The 19,167-nt window shown below is 50.3% G+C and overlaps 1 protein-coding gene across 7 annotated transcripts in view; it reads right to left on the bottom strand.

Moving 5' to 3' along the window:
* The window catches only part of MTCL1 (microtubule crosslinking factor 1), a 111,541-nt gene extending 93,728 nt beyond the window's left edge, over nucleotides 1–17,813 (bottom strand). For 2 of the 7 annotated variants that reach the window (XM_043888803.1, XM_043888804.1), the window contains exons 1-3: nucleotides 16,462–17,813; nucleotides 6,414–6,638; nucleotides 3,965–4,123 (exon numbers count right to left, since the gene is read on the bottom strand). In XM_043888803.1, the coding sequence (XP_043744738.1) occupies nucleotides 3,965–4,123; nucleotides 6,414–6,638; nucleotides 16,462–17,514 (1,437 nt within the window). In that variant the 5' untranslated portion in view covers nucleotides 17,515–17,813. Of the gene's footprint in view, nucleotides 1–3,964; nucleotides 4,124–6,413; nucleotides 6,639–6,741; nucleotides 7,191–16,461 lie in introns of those variants that run through there. The other 5 variants (XM_043888805.1, XM_043888807.1, XM_043888801.1 and 2 more) reach the window with 4 other exon arrangements.
* Nucleotides 17,814–19,167: the final 1,354 nt, after the last annotated feature.

Below are 19,167 nucleotides of genomic sequence, written 5' to 3'. Positions count from 1 at the left end.
AAGACCCCGTGCAACTAAAACAGACTAATTTTAAAACAGGAAGTTATAAAATCTGATCATTTATTTGGCACAAAGGAGTCTCAGCCAAACCCAGAGAATCAATATCATGTCCTGAATAGTGATGAAGGATGTCCCACAAGAGCGATCTGACAGCTAGTTGGTTCCCTGTGACTCCATCCACCAACCCTAGTTCCCTGTTAGGATCCAGAACTTGCCCCTCTCTTTCTTGAAAGTGCCGATTAACTGGCCAGTTATTATTTGTGTCTAGCGTGTATTTAAGAAACTTTCTGGTAGAAAGAAATACAGTGAAAGCACTTGGGCAATCTTTACGAAGCTGAAAGTCAACTAAGGTTAACCGTTTCAACCTTTTTGAGATATTCTACCAGAGAGAGACTACTAGAAGAAATGTACCCCAAAGGGGGGTCAAAAAATTAGAGTTTTGCACAAGTGAAGGGGTATATGGGAGTTTGGGTGCATGGACATGATGTGAACAACACAGGAAGTCAGCAAGCTGGCTGACCAGAAGGGACAATTCCAGGGGGTTAATCCTGCCAGCCCTCTTTAAGCATCTCATCTATCCATGGAGAAAGTGGCACAGCTCGAGGAGTTCGAGGCCCAGAGGGCATGTCTCTTCTCATCCTTCTCAGCTGCCTTTCAGTTCTCTGCAGGGTTTAGTGCCTTGGGGTGGGAAACTGGGATTGACCAGGCAGGAAAGGACCTGTGTCCTGCTAAAGGGCTAGACAACTGGGGTCAAGGCAAGTGTGTCTGTTTAAGCCATGCTCAAATTGTCGGACTGGGGGGATACAGAAGGTAAAACAGAAAAGGGGGCAGTTAGAAGTGCTGCATCCCTCAATGTGGTGACCGGAGTGTTAGCCCTCAAAATATTCATTAGAGAGATGGGTGAAAGGACAGATAGAAGACAGTCACAAAGTTTAATTGAGGTTAAAATGAACTGCTTTAAAGTGTATAGTCCAGTGGCCTTTGGTACATTCACAATGTGCAAGCCACCTCCACCCAGTTCCAAAACTTTGTCATCGCCCAAGAGGAAACCCAAGTCAGTCTCCCTCCTCCCCAGCCCTAATCTGTTGTCTATGGATTTACCTATCTGAACGTTTCTGATAAATATACTCGTACAACACCTGGCTTCTTTCACTTGGTATAATTTTGAGATTCAACTCTGTAGCATGTACCAATGAGAAAGAATTACTAAGACCGAGAACTCGGAGCGGCAGGCTACTGAGAGTGGGGAGCAGAAGGGTAAAGATAACTGCCAGCCATTAAGCCTAGGAGACTTAAAGGACAGTGGCACCTTAACACAGCTGGGAAGACAAGAGCGTGGTGCAGGAGGGGGCGAAGGGGACAAGTCTGCTCCTGGACAGAGTGCGTTTGCAGAGCGAGGAGACACCCACTCTGGAGGAGTCCCCCAGACGCTGAAAGCACGGTCTGCAGACACATGCCGCAGCCACAGAGCCGAGGGGAGCAGACATCCGCCGTCTCACCGTCCTCCGAGGCCGGGGCACAGACACATCCGCACCCAGGCCTGTGGTGGAGACGCACAAACCGCCCTGGACCTTCTCAGAATGTGGCTCGTCGTTCATTTACCAGCCCTCAGGGGTGAACAATCACCAGTATCCTCCCTCTAGAGTGAAACCCAGGGCTAAGTCTGTTCTGGCTTTAGTACAAAGGAGCCATTCACAGAGACCCCGGCTGGAATGTTCCGATAAGCATCTCTGGCCTCACCTCTGAATCGGTGCACCCTGCTGCATCCAGAACGGCCCACCAGCCCCCGACCCTCCTCAGACTCTCAGTCTCGTGACTCCTTGAGCATTTCGGTGTCAGAATGCAGCCCCACCAGTCTGACTGCCACTCTGGAGGTAAGAGGACAGTGATTGTGTTCCAGTGGAGGGACCCCTCTGAGTAATTTTAAGCCGTAAAGAAAGGGAGGCGCTGACCCCCCCACCCCCTCCTCACGACCAGCCTGAGCCTCTAACATCAGTGGTCATTCCTCTTCTCAGAGAGCTATTTGTGACTTGATGTCAGGTCCTTCACAAATCCATTTCAGTTGGGGATAAAGAATCCCTGCCTGCTTTAAATACACATATTGACTTATGTATATAATTTATATATTTATACACAAACATTGCTGTTGTTTAGTCACTAAGTCATGTCTGACTCTCTTGCAACACCTGGACTGTAGCCCACGAGGCTCCTCTGTCCACGGGATTCTCCAGGCAAGAATACTGGCGTGGGTTGCCGTTTCTTCCTCCAGCAGATTTTCCCGACCCAGGGATTGAACCTGCATCTCCTATATTGGCAGGCAGATTCTTTATCACTGAGCGACTAGGGAAGTCCATACATAAAACATACACGTGTATAAAACTTACAAAATATACTTCAAAGTTGTCTTTTGTACCCTCAAGGTCAGGCTCAAACTGGAAATCTCAGGAAAAGAAACCATTACAGCCTGCCTCCTAGCAAACTCAGACCAAAGGGAAAAGAGGGAAGAAAGTTATTAGGATGCATAAGTGTAGAGGGGAGTGGTCACAGCCAGAGGAGGGTCATCAACCAGGACAGAACCTTCCAGGCTCCCCATCTCCTCCTCTGTGAAGATCTCACCTGCATCCTGCACTCACCCAGAAAGTCCCTGACAACCCTTGGGATCCAGGCCCTTGTGGGCACCCCCACGGTGACCCAGACAGACAGAACCTGGCCCATAGAGCCCAAGTCCCTCGGGGCCATTCGCGAAGGGGAACAGTGACAAGACAAAGAAATAGAACATGCAGTGTTTTCATGGAAGTGGCAACATACACAGAATTTACACAAATCCATAACATGTTGGCTCAGTAAACACCTTGAAGGCAAGGGATCTGCCTCCCCAGGGCCCAGTCCAGGGTCTGAGTGACATGTGGGTGGAGCAGTAGATGGCTTAGCAGCTGAATCATGAAGTGAATCCAAAGGAACCATGAAGTGCTAAGTGTTGGCACGGAATATGCTGGCTTTTTAGCCATCATCTCAAACCATTTGTACCTTCATCAATATGCAGGATATTTTCCAAGAGGACATTCAGCTTTAATCTTATACTGGATGTCAACAACAAAACGAGATTTGCATTACCGTTGCAAATGAAAAAAAAAAAAAAGTATCCATTGTCTAGACCTCTCTGCTAGAACACATTCACTCCCTAAAATGTAAAAGAAATCTATATTTAAATCATATTGGCTGCATAACACACACAGGCAGCACACGCCCACATCTGTTGACACAGATAATGGACAAGCATAACATATTTTCCAGCTCATTGGAAGAGAAGGCTCTCGAGAAAAAAGAGACTGCCTAATTTTGTATTCTAGTAATAATACACCCCACATGGACCCATAAAGAGAACTAACAGCCAGCTCACTGGAATGGAAATTAGAAAAAAATAGCTTGAGACCAGGGTTCAACAAGCCTTTTCCGTAAAGGGTCAGAGAGCAGATATTTCAGGCTTTACAAGCAACACAGCCTCTATCACATCATCTTTGCTTTTTCAGGTTGGTTTTGTACTTTTTCCCCAAGTCTATGAAAAATGTAAAAACCATCCTTAGTTTCCAGGCCATACAAACAGTAGCTGGCCGTCCCCTGCCTTAAACCACGAGTAAGACCAGGACACTTGGAAGCCACAGAGCAACTGAGTTCACATGCCCCAACTACTGAGCCAGAGCTCTCGTGCCTGCATGCTGAAACTACTGAAATTTGCTGGCCTGGAGCCTGTGCTCAGCAATGAGAGAAGCCACTGCAGTGAGAAGCCCGTGTACTTCAACTAGAGAATAGCCCCTGCTCGCCACAACTAGAGAAAGCCCACGCGCAGCAATGAAGACCCAGTGCAACCAAAATAAAAATACATTAATTAAATTTAAAAAAAAAAGAATAGGACACTTGGGAGTCCCATGTTCGCAAGGGGCAAGCCCCCATCCACCTGACTCACCTCCTTCAGTCTCTCCAGCTCGTTCTGCAGGGCCTGCTTGGATATCTCCACTTCGATCATCTGCTGTCGGAGAGTTTCATTCTCGTCTTCCGCTTTAGCTCTCTTTTCCTCCACGGTTTCAAGTTCATGGTGCAATCGGACCGACACGTCTTTGGCCACCTGCATCAACCCACAGACACAGTCATCTGATGGGAAGCCTTCTGTGTGCTAAGGGCACCTCCAAACCACTCCAGAGGCAGAATCACTAAGGAATATTGTGTTGCACCAAAGAGCAAAGATCCTGGCAATATTAACAAGCCTACATTTCAAGGAAGGGGTATTAGTTTAAAACATGAAATCCACATTAAGGGGAAGTATGACTTTCATCTGGATTAAAAGGCCACTTTGCCACAGCCCTGCTCCTTCTGGAATATTGCTTAGAATGCCAAGTCTTCCCAGGAGCACATGCTTTAAATGATCAATTAAAAATGATCATTGGACTTGCCTGGTGGTCCACTGGTCAAGAATTTGCCTGCCAAGCCAGGGGACATAGGTTCAATCCCTGGTCTGGGAAGATTCCATCTGCCTCGGGGCAACTAAGCCCATGCACCACAACTACTGAGCCTGTGCTCTAGAGCCTGCGAGCTGCAGGCAAGCTAACATGCCACAATTACTGAGGCCTGTGCACCAAGAAACTGTACTCTGCAACAAGAGAAGCCCACACTGCATGCTGGATCGAAGAGTAGCCTCTGCTCTCTACAACCAGAGAAATCTACGTGCAGCAGAGAAGTCCCAGCGCAGCCATAAATGAATAAATAAATAAAATGAATAACAAATAATTTTTAAAAAGATCAAACATTTCTGTTTCTCAAAATAATTTTTAAAGAACCCTACTTGCTTAAAAAAATAATTCTGTATTCAGTAGATACTTAATATAGTCAGGTTTTAAATTGCCTACTCTGGTAAAAACATTCGAATGCTATAAAGGCAGTTCAACATTTTCACTGTCTAAAAGGAACTAAGGAGATTTTGTAACAGAAATATAAATCACCTTTACATCACACTGAATGACATCTTGTTATTGGTTTATAAATCTGAGTTACAAAGAGTCTTTCCCTGTTATTGTAATGAAAGGCTAAATGAGATTTCATAGGGACTCCGATAATAAGGACATTATACATAATTCATCTCTAGATAAATGATTTGATAACTGGGGCAGGAGAGAGGCCACAGTGGAAAGGACAAATGGAAGAAAGTCTGGGGTATTTTCACCTTATTCCCACTTCTGCCAATGATTCTCAAAGACACTTTAAACAGTTATGACCCTATTTCTCTTTCAGTTAAGTCACCATTACAAGTCTTACTTGGGTTATGGTAACTTCAGCATTTCTGCACTCTAGAAACTTAAAATAACAAAAAATGTTAAGTGACTAGGGTCAACTTTTAAAAGTGGTCTTTGACTAAAACTGAACTGATAATGAATCAATTTTTTAAAATATTCCAGATCTTTAGGAGTTTCTGCATAATTTCTAAAGAATGATCAGACCAGTGGGGGCAGGTATTAATTCTTTTTTTTTTTAATTGAAGATCTATGATTTATTTATTTATTCTTTTGGCAGGGGTGGTTTAAGATTCCAGTTCATATGGGGGATTTAAATCTTGGTCTATCAAAGCCATATGACTACACATACCCTACAAGCCATCAAATGACAAAGAATGTTTAAGCAAGCTAAAATCTGTTGAAAGAGAGAAACACTTAGCAGAACATTAAGAGCATGTGTAAGTAGACTTCCCTGGTAGTCCAGGGGTTAGCATCCTTGTATTGCAGGGGATATGGGTTCCATCCCTGGTCTGTAAACTAAGATCCCACATGCCCTGGCAGTAACTAGAGATTTCATGTGAGTGAATGAGTGAAAGTCACTCAGTCGTGTCCGACTCTTTGCCACCCCATGGACTATAGAGTCAATGGAATTCTCCAGGCCAGAATACTGGAGTGGGTAGCCTTTCCCTTGTCTAGGGGATCTCCCCCACTCAGGGATCGAACTCAGGTTTCCTGCACTGCAGGCAGATTCTTTACCAGCTGAGCCACAAGGGAAGCCCAAGAGATTATGAAGATTATCTCGAGTGAGAGTATGAAGATCTCATGTGCCACAACTAAGGCTCATAACAGCCAAATAAATTAATTAAAAAAAAACACCACGTGTAAGTGGGTCCTGAGGGCTGCACTTCAGCTCTTACAGCCTTCTCAGCATTTATCCCGCTCCCAATCTTTCCTACGGAATCATCATCATAAATGATGCCATCTCTGCAGGTAATCAAACTTTAGATTCAAACCAAATGCTGACCTAAACTGGATCTCTAAGGTACCTTCGAGGCAAACCTGTAAAACTGTACGGAAACTAACCCCCCGACCCCCGCCCTGGCTTCTCTGGGTAAGGCACATCCTGCCCACTGTCTGCCTTGCGCTCACCTTCAAGTCCTGCTCCAGACTCCTGATAAGCTCCCCGTCCACCTGCCCGGTCTCTGCCACCTTCAGCCTCTTCTGCTCGGCCTTCCGGAGGCGGTACTGCAGGATTCGGCAGTTCTTGTTGGCGCGGTCCAGCTCCCGCCGCAGCTCCTGCAGCTGGTAAACCTCCTCCTCCAAGTAACTGTCTCTCATCTCTTCCATTTCCGCTCGGAGTTCATCCAACTCATCCTACACAAGCCAGACAGAGGGCACTGAGAAGCCAGGTCTATGGGACAGGACGAAGTCGCCCGTCCACCCCTGCCCTGCAATACTGTGAACTTTCTGCAGTCACCTGTGGACTTCCGGAAACACGTGTGCATACAGCCCGGGGACTCCGGAAATTCTCACACAAGACAGCATCACCAGATGTCTGTTCAGGTCTCGTGGATCCAGAAACCAAAACCGAGCATGGCTTAGTCATCGCGGCCTCTCAGCATTTATCCCGCTCCCAATCTTTCCTTACAGAATCCTCATCATAAATGATGCCATCTCTGCAGGTAATCAAACCCTAGATTCAAACCAAACGCTGACCTAAACTTGTGTCGCTAAGACACAAGCTAGGCAGTAAGATGAGTCAGACATTACCTGCAAAGAACAAACTTCAGGGGGCTCATCCCTATGAATTGCCCGGGAATTATAACACACCCGCAAATGTCCTTAAAATGCTGTCCCGCCACACCAATCTTGGAACTACGTGACTCATGATTCTAAAGATAAAACCTTGTGTGCTATTTCAAATACACATCGGTTTGGTTTTTTCCATTCTCCTGCCCTTCATCTCCCAACTCTACTCCACTCTGGGATCAACATGAAGACACTGGGATACAGAAGAAACCCGCGAGTTATTCCTGGCTCCCTCCCTTCCCTCCCAGCCCAGCCAACGCAGTGCTGTCAGTTCAATATCCAACCTTTGGGCTCTCTCCCCAGGGCTCCACCCACCACGCTCATCCCGCCTCCATCCTTCTTTAGGGAGCCACAGCTGCCCCCTCCCTCAGCACCAGCCTGCCCTCTCCCAGGGTCCAGGCGCAGGAGGCAGGTGACCTGTGATGGTTTCTCCTTAAAGAGCTCCTCCCCAGCTCCTGGCCAAGCTCACAGTAGGTAGATGGGTCAGAAGGCACACAATGCCCCTTACCCCCACCGTCTCTAGCCCCAGGCCCTGCCCCTCCAATCTGCGTTTGCTAAGTCGCTTCAGTCATGTCCCACTCTGCAACCCTATGGAGTATAGCCTGCCAGGCTCCTCTGTCCATGGGATTTCTCCCAGCCAAGAATACCGGGGTGGGTTCCCTTTTCCTTCTCCAGGGGATCTTCCTGACCCTAGGGATCGAACCCTCCTCTCTATCTCCTGCATGGCAGGCAAGTTCTTTACCACAAGCGCCACTTTAAAGCCCCTCCGAGCTCCTACCACCATCTAATATTATGTTTCTTCCTACTGTTCATCCGTCACCCACACGGGAAGGTAAGCACCAGGAAAGCAGACACCTGGAGTCTCCCAGTGTCCAGAGCAGCATGAGCCACACAGCAGGCCCTCAATGCATGTTTGTGGAATGAATACACTTGAACCTCGGTCACCACCTAGAAAGACCAGCTCCTAAACATGATGCAAACTGGACATCACTTCACATTGCTTTGTTCCAGTCTTGTAGCCTGATCATGGACAACTCTTCCCAAACCCACAGACACGGCAGTAGCATGAAGGGTATATTTTCCATAATAAAGGCTTCAGCGAGGAACAACTTAAAAAGTGGGAGGTTAAGAAAAGCATACTAGGAATTGTCTTGATTAGTTTCATATCTGATGGCGTAAATGCCTCCACACTAGGATACTCTTGGTCATCTTTTCTTTTTTTTTTTGGCTATGTCACGTGGCTTGTTTGATCTTAGTCCCCAACCAGGGATAGAACCCAGGCCCTCGGCAGTGAAAGCGGAGTTCTAACCACTGGACCACCAGGGAAGTCTTCATTCCCATTTGTTTTGTTCAACTAACACTAAGGCTCAAAGGAAAAAAACACCCCCAAACACGGACACCCTAACTTATCAGCTCTCATTCTATTCAGTTTGTTCCTGGAGCCTGGCCACCCTCGCTAATCCTGCATTTATTCTTAAAAACCAGGGATTTACTTACAATAAAGAAAAGAGTTTCCCAACATCAGAGCCTCAGGTAGACAAGAAATTGACTAGTAGTAAACCTCCTGCAGATTATTTTATCCTTTATAAGATCACATAGGAGATGTGTACCAAATGAACTGGGAACCCTTGTGGAAAAATAACAAATTGGCACAAACAGGGTGAAAACTACTGTCCAGCCAACCCCACCCGTGTGCAGCCCGCACCTGTAGGGGAAAGGCACATGTGAGGCATCTGATTCTCCCAAAGGCTGCCTGCAGGTTCTCCCACTCTGTCCACACCACCTGACCAAGAACACGACCCACTCAGCTGACCATGGCTCCAAGTGGGGCCCCTTTCAATGGCCCATCACGGGGAGCAGATGTTAAAACTGAAAGCTTTACCAACTTCCTAGTAGTCAAACAAATAAAACGTTTTTGTCTGCTAAAGATTCTTACAGAATTTCTGCAGCAGTGGCGACAATCTCATTAAAAATAAAAGATGTTTGGGAATTCCCTGACGGTCCAGTGGTTAAGACTCTGTGTTTCCAATGCAGAGGGCATGGATTCGATTCCTGGTTAGAGAACTAAGATCCCATGCAGTGGGGCCTAAAAAAAAAAAAAAAAAAATTACATAAAAAAAAATAAGATGTTCTTATGTGTCTTAAGAAAGGTAAATCTTAGGGAATTGCCTCCAGTAGTTAAGACTTTGCCTTCCAATGCAGGTGGTGTGGGTTTGATCCCTAGTTGGGGAGAAAGAGCTAAGATCCCATGTGCTTTGAGGCCAAAAAAACAAAACGTAAAGCAGATGCAATATTATAACACATAGAGACTTTAAAAATGATCCACATTAAAAAATCTTTTAAAAAAGGTAAATCTTAATGTTGAAAATGTTATGACACATAAGCGAGTTTCATTGCCCTTTTTTTTTTCTTCATGGAGGACCCTTCCTATAAATCTTGTTCCAGTAGGGAAGTTTGCTGGAATTGGGGTTTACTGGGTGGAACATAGAGGCCAGACAGTGGACAGAATGGACAGGCTGGGCTCTTCAGGGGCCTGGAGAACACACCAACTTCAGGAAGAGCCTTTCAACCTGCAGCAAAGAGGTGGTTTCTGACGCCGAATCCCCACACTGAGCCATGAAAGCCTTGCCCTTAACCCAACCCATGCCAGAGGGGACCAGCCACCACAGCCTACAAGCTTTCAAACAGGCCTATGCATGCCATCCTCCTATAAAGAGTAGAGAGTTAGTGCTGAATCTTCAAAATCAGGGTCAAGCTTCTCAGGTCCCTTCTGCAAATCTGATTTGACTTTGAGAAAAAGCTTCGTCTATGTAGAGGTGTCTGAATACAGTTAGTTAATTATTACACTGGATAACTAATAAAAATAGTTCAACAAAAGCAATAATCACTACACATATCCAGGGGTACCCACAAATATCCAATGGTGTTGGGCATTCTGTTTATGAAGGCACTGTGCAAATGCTTTTCCTTCCATTGAAAGTGTTAGTCTCTTAGTTGTGTCCGACTCTGTGTGACTGCATGGATGGTAGCCCACCAGGTTTCTCAGTCCATGGGATTCTCTGTGCAAGAATACAGGAGTGGGTAGCCATTCCCTTCTCCAAGGGATCCTGCCAGCCCAGGGATCAAACCTGGGTCTCCTGCATTACAGGCACATTCTTTACCATTTGAGCCACCAGGGCCACCCTTTCCTTCTAGAAAGCTTGTCAAGTCATAAATGCTGAAAATTACCTATTACTCAAACATGAATTTTTAAAATGTGACATAGTCATAAAAAAACATACGGTAGGACTTCCAGATAAAAAAATGTTCTCTGGCTTTTCAGATTTTGTAATGGGGGGCTCTTCATCAGCCCTACCATTAAATGCTGGTTATGCTCTACACACACCTGCACCCCCACCGTGGACTGAAAAAGCCTGTTCCAGGGCTGGATGTACCCACACCTCCAGATCACCCAGCAGGCCAGATGTAAACAGCTAATAGTTCTTGGCATAAATAACCACTAACATTAGCCGCTTTGAAAAGAAAATTAGGAAGATTGTAATTGCATGTATTTGAATCACTGCTTTTATAACTCATATTTTATCTAAATTTGTGGACCAGCAAACACCCTTTCTCAAGCACTTCGCCTTCGTTACTAAGCCTACAATAAGCCTGCAGGGACACACAGCCCCCACAAGATGGACAAAGAGGCCAAACCCACACTGGTGAACACACCCAAAGTTTCTCGGCTGATAACTGGAAGCCCAGCTACAAACCCAGGCTCTCTGGCTCCACACACATACTCTTTCCAGTAAATGGGAGAAATTATCAGCAACCACCAGGACACGTGAAACAAGAAGCTTTAAATCACACTTGCAAAAAGCCTGTCAGCGTAAAATAATAACAGCAAGCTAACATTTACAACTTGACATTGTCAACGTGCAGGTATATTCATTTTCGCAACTGGTCCTCACCAAAGCACTGCAGTATGCAGAAAAGGTATTAATACCCTCCATTTTTAAAATGAGCATACCGAAACCCTAAAAGTTTAAATGGCTTCCCAACACTGTTACAGAGACAGGACAAGGCCAGGGTTTCAACTCTTTTCAAAGAGCCTTGAAATAAGCAATTTTCAGGTTCAGTGAAAAGAAGTTATAAGAAAGGCAAATTACAAACCATGTAGGCAGGAAGCAGACATTTGAAAAGCAAAAACTGTGATTATTCAGATTAGGGTCATGATGGGAGAGCGATTTTTCAAACGAACATCACATTAATTTTCTGACAGCATGCTCTAATCTAGAAAACATTATATCAAAGAACCTTAAAGATGTCTGCCATTTAAATGCTTAACAAACCCAATCAAGCAGAACATATAATGTTTCTGGTAGACTAAATTTACACACGGTAAGCAAGAGCAGAAAACTGTTGGTTTTTAATACAGATAATAAGGAGAAAATTTCCCTTAATCAAGTTTTATATTGAATTAACAACAGGTCTGTCAGGTACTCAAATGTTAGATCATTATCTCATTAAAAAGCTAATTTAGCTTTAACTAAATATACTTTTCAAATTCTGTATAGCATGAAACCTTGAAGTACTAGCGAGCTCCCCAACTATTCCCCTTCACCTGCAAATAACAAATCAAGCTTTATTTTATACTCATGAGTGTGTATATGTGTGCTCAGGAGCATCCGACTCTCTATGGCCTCATGGACTGGAGCCCACCAGGCTCCTCTGCCCGTGGAATTTTCCAGGCAAAAATACTGGGTACCATTTCCTTCTTCAGGGGATCTTCCCGACCCAGGGATTAAACCTGTCTTGCATCTCCCTGCACTGGCAGGCAGATTCTTTTACTACTAGTGCTGTCTGGGAAGTCCCGTGTGTGTGTGTTATATATATATATATATATATATAAAATCAGATTTAAGAAATAATGAGGTTCCATGTGTGCACTAGAATAAACCGAGATTAAAATGTCAAAGAAAATCTCTTTGAGGATAGTTTATCCACAAATATAAAAACCAAATCCCTGGTTTCATAGTAAAAGTGATGAAAACCCTTGATCATACTGATGATCTTATCAGACCTTAATTCCCTTTAAACAACTTAAAATCAATAACTAGTCCTACTTTAATCACTCCCTCTTTAAACAGACTCAATTTAGACAGTGAGCAGTCAGCTGGCTACTGTTGCAATAATTCCCTCCTCTGGGAGTTGCAGACCCTTAACTATTGTCTACTGTAATATACAAATAATCCACCTCCTTTCCCTCCCGTCAATGGAAATGTGCTCCGCAGGGTCCCAGCTGAGGCTCAGAAGGCACAGGGGGGCTCAGCCATTGTTTACAAGTGCCAGTTCATCCAGCAGCCATGGCCCCCCTGTGCCCTGGTCCACATTATCTCGCCACCTAAGATGATTACAGCCGCTTGTTTGCAGGCTGAATAAAGAATGGGTGTGGAAAGCAGAAGGTCAGGAAAGAATAGGGACACTGTCTGCTTCAACCTTCCAGAAGGGAGGGGTGTCGGCAGGGAGGAGCTGAAGCACTTTATGCTCAGAACTGTTTATTCTTGCCTCAGTGTCCACCCCACCCCCACCCCTTCCTGGCCATTCAGAGCGCCTGGAATCTGCATGGCCGGATTTAACCAAATCATTGCAGATCCTGAAACTCCCAAGACCCCAAGAGAGAGGCAGGATGCTGAGGCTGGACCAGTGCTGAGGCAATGCAACCACTCCACCGGAATGGCCTCCCCAGGAGCCCACTCGAGAACTCACTGCTCTTCCACATTCCCGTGGTGTCTGCTCTGAGCTAGCAGGCACTTTGCTTGTTTTCACCAAAAAATAATTCTTAGGAGGTAACCGAAAGGGCAAGGCAAACTCAGCAGCCCTCCCCAGGCTGATCTTGGAGCCCCCCAGGACTGGGGCACTTTGGGGTACACTACTTGGGAGTGGGGGGAGGGGTGTCATGCTAGCATCCCCTGCCAACGTGAGAAGCATTTTCAAAATAGGCCAATAAATGCAAAGCAATTAAACCCTCCTGAAAAGCCTGTGGAAACAGAACATAATTAATATGTTCACAATGAGCTCCAGGGCTTGTCTGATTGTCTCTGAGCGCTGGAGCAAAACACAGTGATGGTGGGCAGGCAAAGACCACGATGGCCAGCATTTCTCAGACAGCCTGGTCACTAAGATGGACCCGAGTCTGGTCTAAGAAGCAAAGCTCTTTGGACAACTGACCTCAATCTCTCATCTTCACTCCTGAAGCCTTCCAAATTACATGCACGTTCATTTGCGGTCTAGGGCCAACAGGGCTTTTCTGACTGCTTTCATGCAAAAAGCCAACTACCCGGACTGAGTACTTACTCATCATCTAGTCACCCTGCTTCCCTGATGGCTAAGTGGTAAAAAATCTGCCTGCCAATGCAGGAGATTGCTGGTTCGATCCCTGGGTTGGGAAGATACCCTGGAGGAGGAAATGGCAACCCACTCCAATATTCTCGCCTGGAAAACTCCATGAACAGAGAAGCCTGGCGGACTAGAGTCCACGGGCTTGCAAAGCATCAGAGACGACTTAGTGACTAAACAACAACATCATCTAGTCACCCTGGTGCCTTGTGATCACAGTATGACTCAAGGATGGCCCCATTCAGCTACACACAACAGAAGGCGGCGCTTCTCTGTTGACAGCTGATTTTTGGAAAACTACAGCAGTCTGGCTAAAAAACAAAATTCCACTTGAATTTCCCAGTCAGTAACACATCATCCTTAGTTTTCTGGTGATTACTCTCGGTTCATTCTTCTCAGTAACTTGCTGCTGCTGCTAAGTCGCTTCAGTCGTGTCCGACTCTGTGCGACCCCATAGACGGCAGCCCACCAGGCTCCCCTATCCCTGGGATTCTCCAGGCAAGAACACTGGACTTGAGTTTTATACAATAATGGTGATAGAACTGACCCAGGAAATCTTGTAATACTTGTGGTCACCATCCTCCAGAATATATCAAAGTGAAATTTCTGGGTGGAGTCTCCTACTTCTCATCTCCAGAGTCCTATGCAACATCCCCTAAAGGAGGAGTAGGTCAGGGACTAATTTATCTGCCATCTAAAAAAAAAAAAACCCCACTGATGCACACTCTAAAACCCGTGTGCAAAAGCAGGCTTACAGCAAAGGTCATTGCTCTGTGAGGTCAGGGATACTCCCAGGCCGATTCCACACACATGGGCAGGCTCACTGACCTTTAGAAAAGTCTAGCAGGACTGTTGTCTTTCGTCCCCAAATTGAATGACTGTCACTTAAGCTACTGAAGAGCCAACCATGTAACTCACACATGTGTTTGTGATCAGCCTGATGTCCCAGCCTCCCCAGACTGCCTCTGCCTCTTCTCTCCTGCTGTCAGAGGAGCCGCTGGGAGATGGACTCGGGTCGGAAACGTTTGGCCATGACCTTTCTCCGCAGGAAATGGCAACTGACATTTTCCACAAATTAAACACTGCTAGTGGGGTCTGTGGGACCCCAAACAGTCCAGTGGAGAGGTGCTCACTGTGGCCCTTTCACCTAAAAAGAGAAGTTCACCAGAAAAGCTAAATGCTGGGTATGGCCCAAGCTAATACGACAATTCTAAGGCAGGCGTGGCTCTTCTCAGTCTTGATGGAAACAAGGATGTAGCCTGGAGCCTGGAGAGAACAGAGGTCTGGAGGCCAGGAAAATACCAGCTGCATCACTTACTAGCTGGGTGACCTTGGACAAGTAGGTACGTATGTCTTCTTGGATCTCAGCAACCTTGTCAGTGAAATTAGGGTTGTGATAAATACAACAAAGATACCCTGTGTTGTGAGATTCGCTGAAATATCAAACACACCAGAGCAGACTCCAGGGTCAGACACCTACTTCCTTCACTGAGAATCCAACGATGTGGGGGGGAAAAAAAAAAAGGCAAATTACCAGCCGCCTCAGAGTGAGCCCTGAAATGATGCCGAACTGCCTGCCTTAAGATCAGATGTCATGAGAAACATCTTTTGGACCGAGGCTACAAAACTCAAAGATGGTCTTTCTCACCCTCAGGGAGCTTACCTCCAGGGCAGATTTACAAAAGCCCTGGTTTCACAACAGAGTAACGCTAATACCTGGCCCTTTCTCTTCCATACTCTCGCCTTTCACTCTGTTGTCTGTTACATAAGAGTCGGTGACCAGAGCAAACGTACTACTGGAAACATTTCATTCGGAGTCCCCATCTGCTCTCTTTTCCCACCACGATCCTCCTCTGCCTCTTTGAACAGGGTAAAATCACCATGGGGGCTCCGTGGATTAGAGCAGCCTCTGCGGCTTGGGTGTAGGAACACTCCTCATCCACTGCTCTGACCCCAGCTTAACTACACAGATCACCTCCACGTACCTTAAAAGCCCACATCGTTGTCCCACCAGCCACCCGGGGACCTCCATGAGGGAGAGTCAGCCTTTGCAGAGAAAATGGGGACAATCACAAAACGCACTGACGGAGGAGGGCCGCTGCATTTGGGAGGAAATATATATTTAACCATCTTAACAGGAGATTTACATGGTGGAGCTGTTGACTAACCTGAGCATCACAATAAATTAAGACGGATGCATTCAGTACCACCCTCCTTGCTTTGGAGTCACCCAGCGTGCCCTGACCTCCCCACCCAACACGGTCTAAATCCTCTTTTCTGCAGCGCCTGCTCTCCTCCTCCTCCTGGAAAACATGGAGTCAGACTTGTGCCCCAAAGCTACCAAGACCCAGAAGCCACTCAAAGGAGGCCGCGCCGCAAAGCGCTCGATGGACCCAGAGGCTGCGAGTCCCTCGAAAGAGCGGGCACGAGTGGCCTGACACGGAAAAACCGGCTGGTGGACGCGTACGAAGGCCCAGCCAGCAAGACAGCGTGGTCTCTCCACCCAGGCCGCGCTCAAGGGACTCCTGAGCTGTAGGTTTATCACTGACCCGGCTGTCTGCACCCGGGGGAGACTCGGAGAGCACCCGGCCTTCTTAACTGCAGGAGAACGGGAAGACAAGGCTGCACCCTCCGAGACCTGCACTCGGCCCACGGGCTCCCGCTGAGATTCTCGGCTGGGGACAATCCGCGCCCACAGGTGAGGGGGCAGGGGGTCGACTGCTTCTCCAAAAAGCGGTCACAGCCGCCTCTCTAGTTAACGCAGCATCAACTGGGGCAGGGGCATCCGCGCCACGCGAGACTTTCTAGAAACAAGCTAAGGGGGTGGAGAAGCGGCTGGACCCACAGGTCTCGCTGCTCCTTCCACAAGTTTGGCTCAAGTTCCCAGCGCCCGGCGTGTCGGGCGCAGGAAAGCGACTGGCACCGGGAGGAAGCGCTTTCGGGGGCCCCGCCCGCACCCAGACCTGGGGCCGCCGCCGGGACACCTGCAGCGGGGCAGGCTGCACACCTTGAGATAGTCGTTCTCCGAGCGCAGCTCCTCCATTTCCCGCAGCAGCTCCTCCTCCTCCGCCGCCGGGACCAGCCGGTGCCGCTCGCCCGGCCCGTGCTCCCTGGGGGTCCCAGGGCCCGTTCGCTCCGGCGGTGCGCGCCCCGCGACATCCTCCACCACGCCGGGCGCCGGGGACGCCGAGGGGACCCCGCTGGGGCTGCTCCGACCCCCAAGGCAGGCGGCGGGGGTCACGGCGAGGAGTCCCGGGGGCTCGGGGCTGCCCGGCGGCGCCCCCCGAGCTGGGGGGCTGGTCGTGGGGGCTCCTCGCAGAGGTTCCCGGTCGCTGGAGCCCGTGCCGGACTCGGCGTCGCTACTGGCTGCGGGGAGCAGGCGCTGCTCGTCGGAAAGAGTGTCGGAGGGGCAGTCGGAGAGATCGGAGCTGCTGTCTGTGTGGCTGATGCGCGAGCCGGGGGCCGGGGAACCGGCCGCGGAACTCACGGCGAGGATCACGGCGGGGACCGCGACGGCGGGGACCCGGGGCCCGGCGGCGCGGGCGGGGACGGTTCCGGAGGCGCGTTTGGCTCTGCGGCCCTTGGAAGCGGCGGGCGGCGGCTCGGCCCCGGGCGGTGGCTTCCCTACCCGGGGCAGCGGCTCGGCGGGTGCCGCGCGTGCCACCCTCCTGGGGCCCGGAGCGGCCTTAGCGCCGCCCGCTGCCCTGGCCCCGGCGCCCGGCGGCGGCTTGTCCTTCGCGCCGGGGGCGCCGCCGCTCCGCCGGGAGAGGCGGCCGGGCGCGGCCGGGGGCCCTGGCGAAGGCGGCGCCTTGCCCGCGAGGCTGGGAGAGCGCGGGGCGGCGGGCGCCGGGGCTCGGCCCGAGGAGGGGGCGGCCGGGCCGGGGGCCGCGGGCCGACCGTGCAGGTCCTTGAGAAACGGTCTGGCTGGCGAGGGCGCGCGGTGCAGCCGTCTCCGCTCCGCCAGCGGGTGGAGATGGTGGTGGTGGCGGTGGTGCTGGCCGGGCGGCTGCGGCTTCGCGTCCTGGGCGCCGCCGCCCGCGGGGCCGTTCAGCGTCTCCATGGCCGGGGCCCGGGCCGCGAGCAGCAGCTCGGGCGGCGGATGCTCCGGGCGGCGGCGGCGGCGTGCAGCCTCCCCGCGCGCCCGCTCATCACTGTCCGCCAGCCCCGCCCGGTCTGCGCCCCGCGCTCCTGCGCCGCCGCCGGCCCCGCACCCCGGCCCCGAAGATCCCTGCGGGGTTCGCCGCCGTCTCCGGCTCTCCTCGGGCCGAGGTCACCGGTGCTCGCGTTCTCCCGGCGCGGCGGCCCCCAGCCTCTCGCATCCCCGGCAAGCGGCGCGCCAGGCTCGCACACCCGCCCGAGTCCGGCGGCGGCGCTGGCTGCGCGCTCCCCGCTCCAGCGCCCTGCTCCCCGCCCACGGCCCGCCCTGCTCCCCGCCCGCCCGGGCCCGCGCCCCCCCGCCCTCCGCCGCCCGGTGCGCATGTCCCGCGTCCCGCCAGCCGGCGCGGCGGTGGGGGCGGGGCTGCGCTCCCGGGTGGCGCGCGGTCTGCGGGCCCCGAACCTCTCCCCTCTCCGCCTGTGACCCTCGTGCTTGTGGGGGCTCATGAGACAGTGCGGGAGCTGGGGGAGGGAGGAAGGGGGCAGGCGCAGAGGCGAGGTGGGGGCGGGAGGAGGCTGGAGGCGGGGGAGGCAGCCGGTGTGCCCTCTGAGGGGTGCGCCTCGGGGTGCCGACGTGGAACAATGCCCCCCCATAGGCCCCTGCATCCAGCCCGGCCTCCCAGGGCCCCCGAGTTCCGCCCCGCCAGAGCTGGGCCGAAGTACACTCTCCAGCTGGGCCGGAGTCCACACTGGTTTGAGGACTGGTGTGACCACCACCCCCGCCCCGCCCCACCCCCAGCCCCGCAGCGCCCCATCGCGTCTGAAGGCGCACGGGGCTCCACAGTTGGCACCCAGAGGCCTCTGGAGCTCCAGGAAAGAGCCGCTGTCCGACACAGCTCGCCGAGCTCCGGGTCAGTAAGGGAACTCACATGTAGTGTCGGCTGCGAGCCAGGCCCTAGTAGACGCCCCACAGGCATTGTTTCATTTCACCTCGGAACAAGCCAGACTCTGAACTCCTTCTGTCTTGTTGAAGGACGAGGCGTGGGCGCGGGAGGTGAAGTCAGTGCAGTGGCCCGTGCACGCTGGCCCGGACTCACACCAGGGCTTGTGCAATCCTCCGTCCTACACGCCCACCCCTCGCAGAATGAGGCTGGTAGACCACTGGAGAGCCTTAACGTGGGCTACTGACCTTTTCAAACCTCTGTTCCCGCCCCTGTACAATTAGAAAGTACCTCCACCTGAGTGTGGGGTCTATTCAAGGATGAGAAAACCCTGTGTCAACTGTTAAGTGCTTTTCAATTATCAGTGAGATTTGTCCCAGGTGTTGGATTGTAGTAGAGAAAAACCTTCCTGTTCTGTTACAAGTTAATCACTAAAGGCATGCTGCTATAAGCTTAAGTTATAATGGCTTGCCCATCTCTGGGAACCCCACCTGCCAGGGAATGGGCTTCAGGCTCCAACACCTTTGTTAATCTCCCAGAAGATTCCCTGACCAGGCCCCACCTGTGAATGGCTGCTGGAAGGAAGAAATTAACAGACCCCCTCCAGAGCTGGGCCAGAAACCAGTCTCTATTCCCTCCCCTTTTTAGTATAAAAGAAGCCTGAATCCTAACTTGGG

This window comes from Cervus elaphus, chromosome 27, assembly GCF_910594005.1.
Source record: "Cervus elaphus chromosome 27, mCerEla1.1, whole genome shotgun sequence".
NCBI classification, from domain to species: domain Eukaryota; kingdom Metazoa; phylum Chordata; class Mammalia; order Artiodactyla; family Cervidae; genus Cervus; species Cervus elaphus.
Note: the sequence above shows the minus strand (reverse complement) of the source record. Positions and strands in the feature narration are given on the sequence as shown.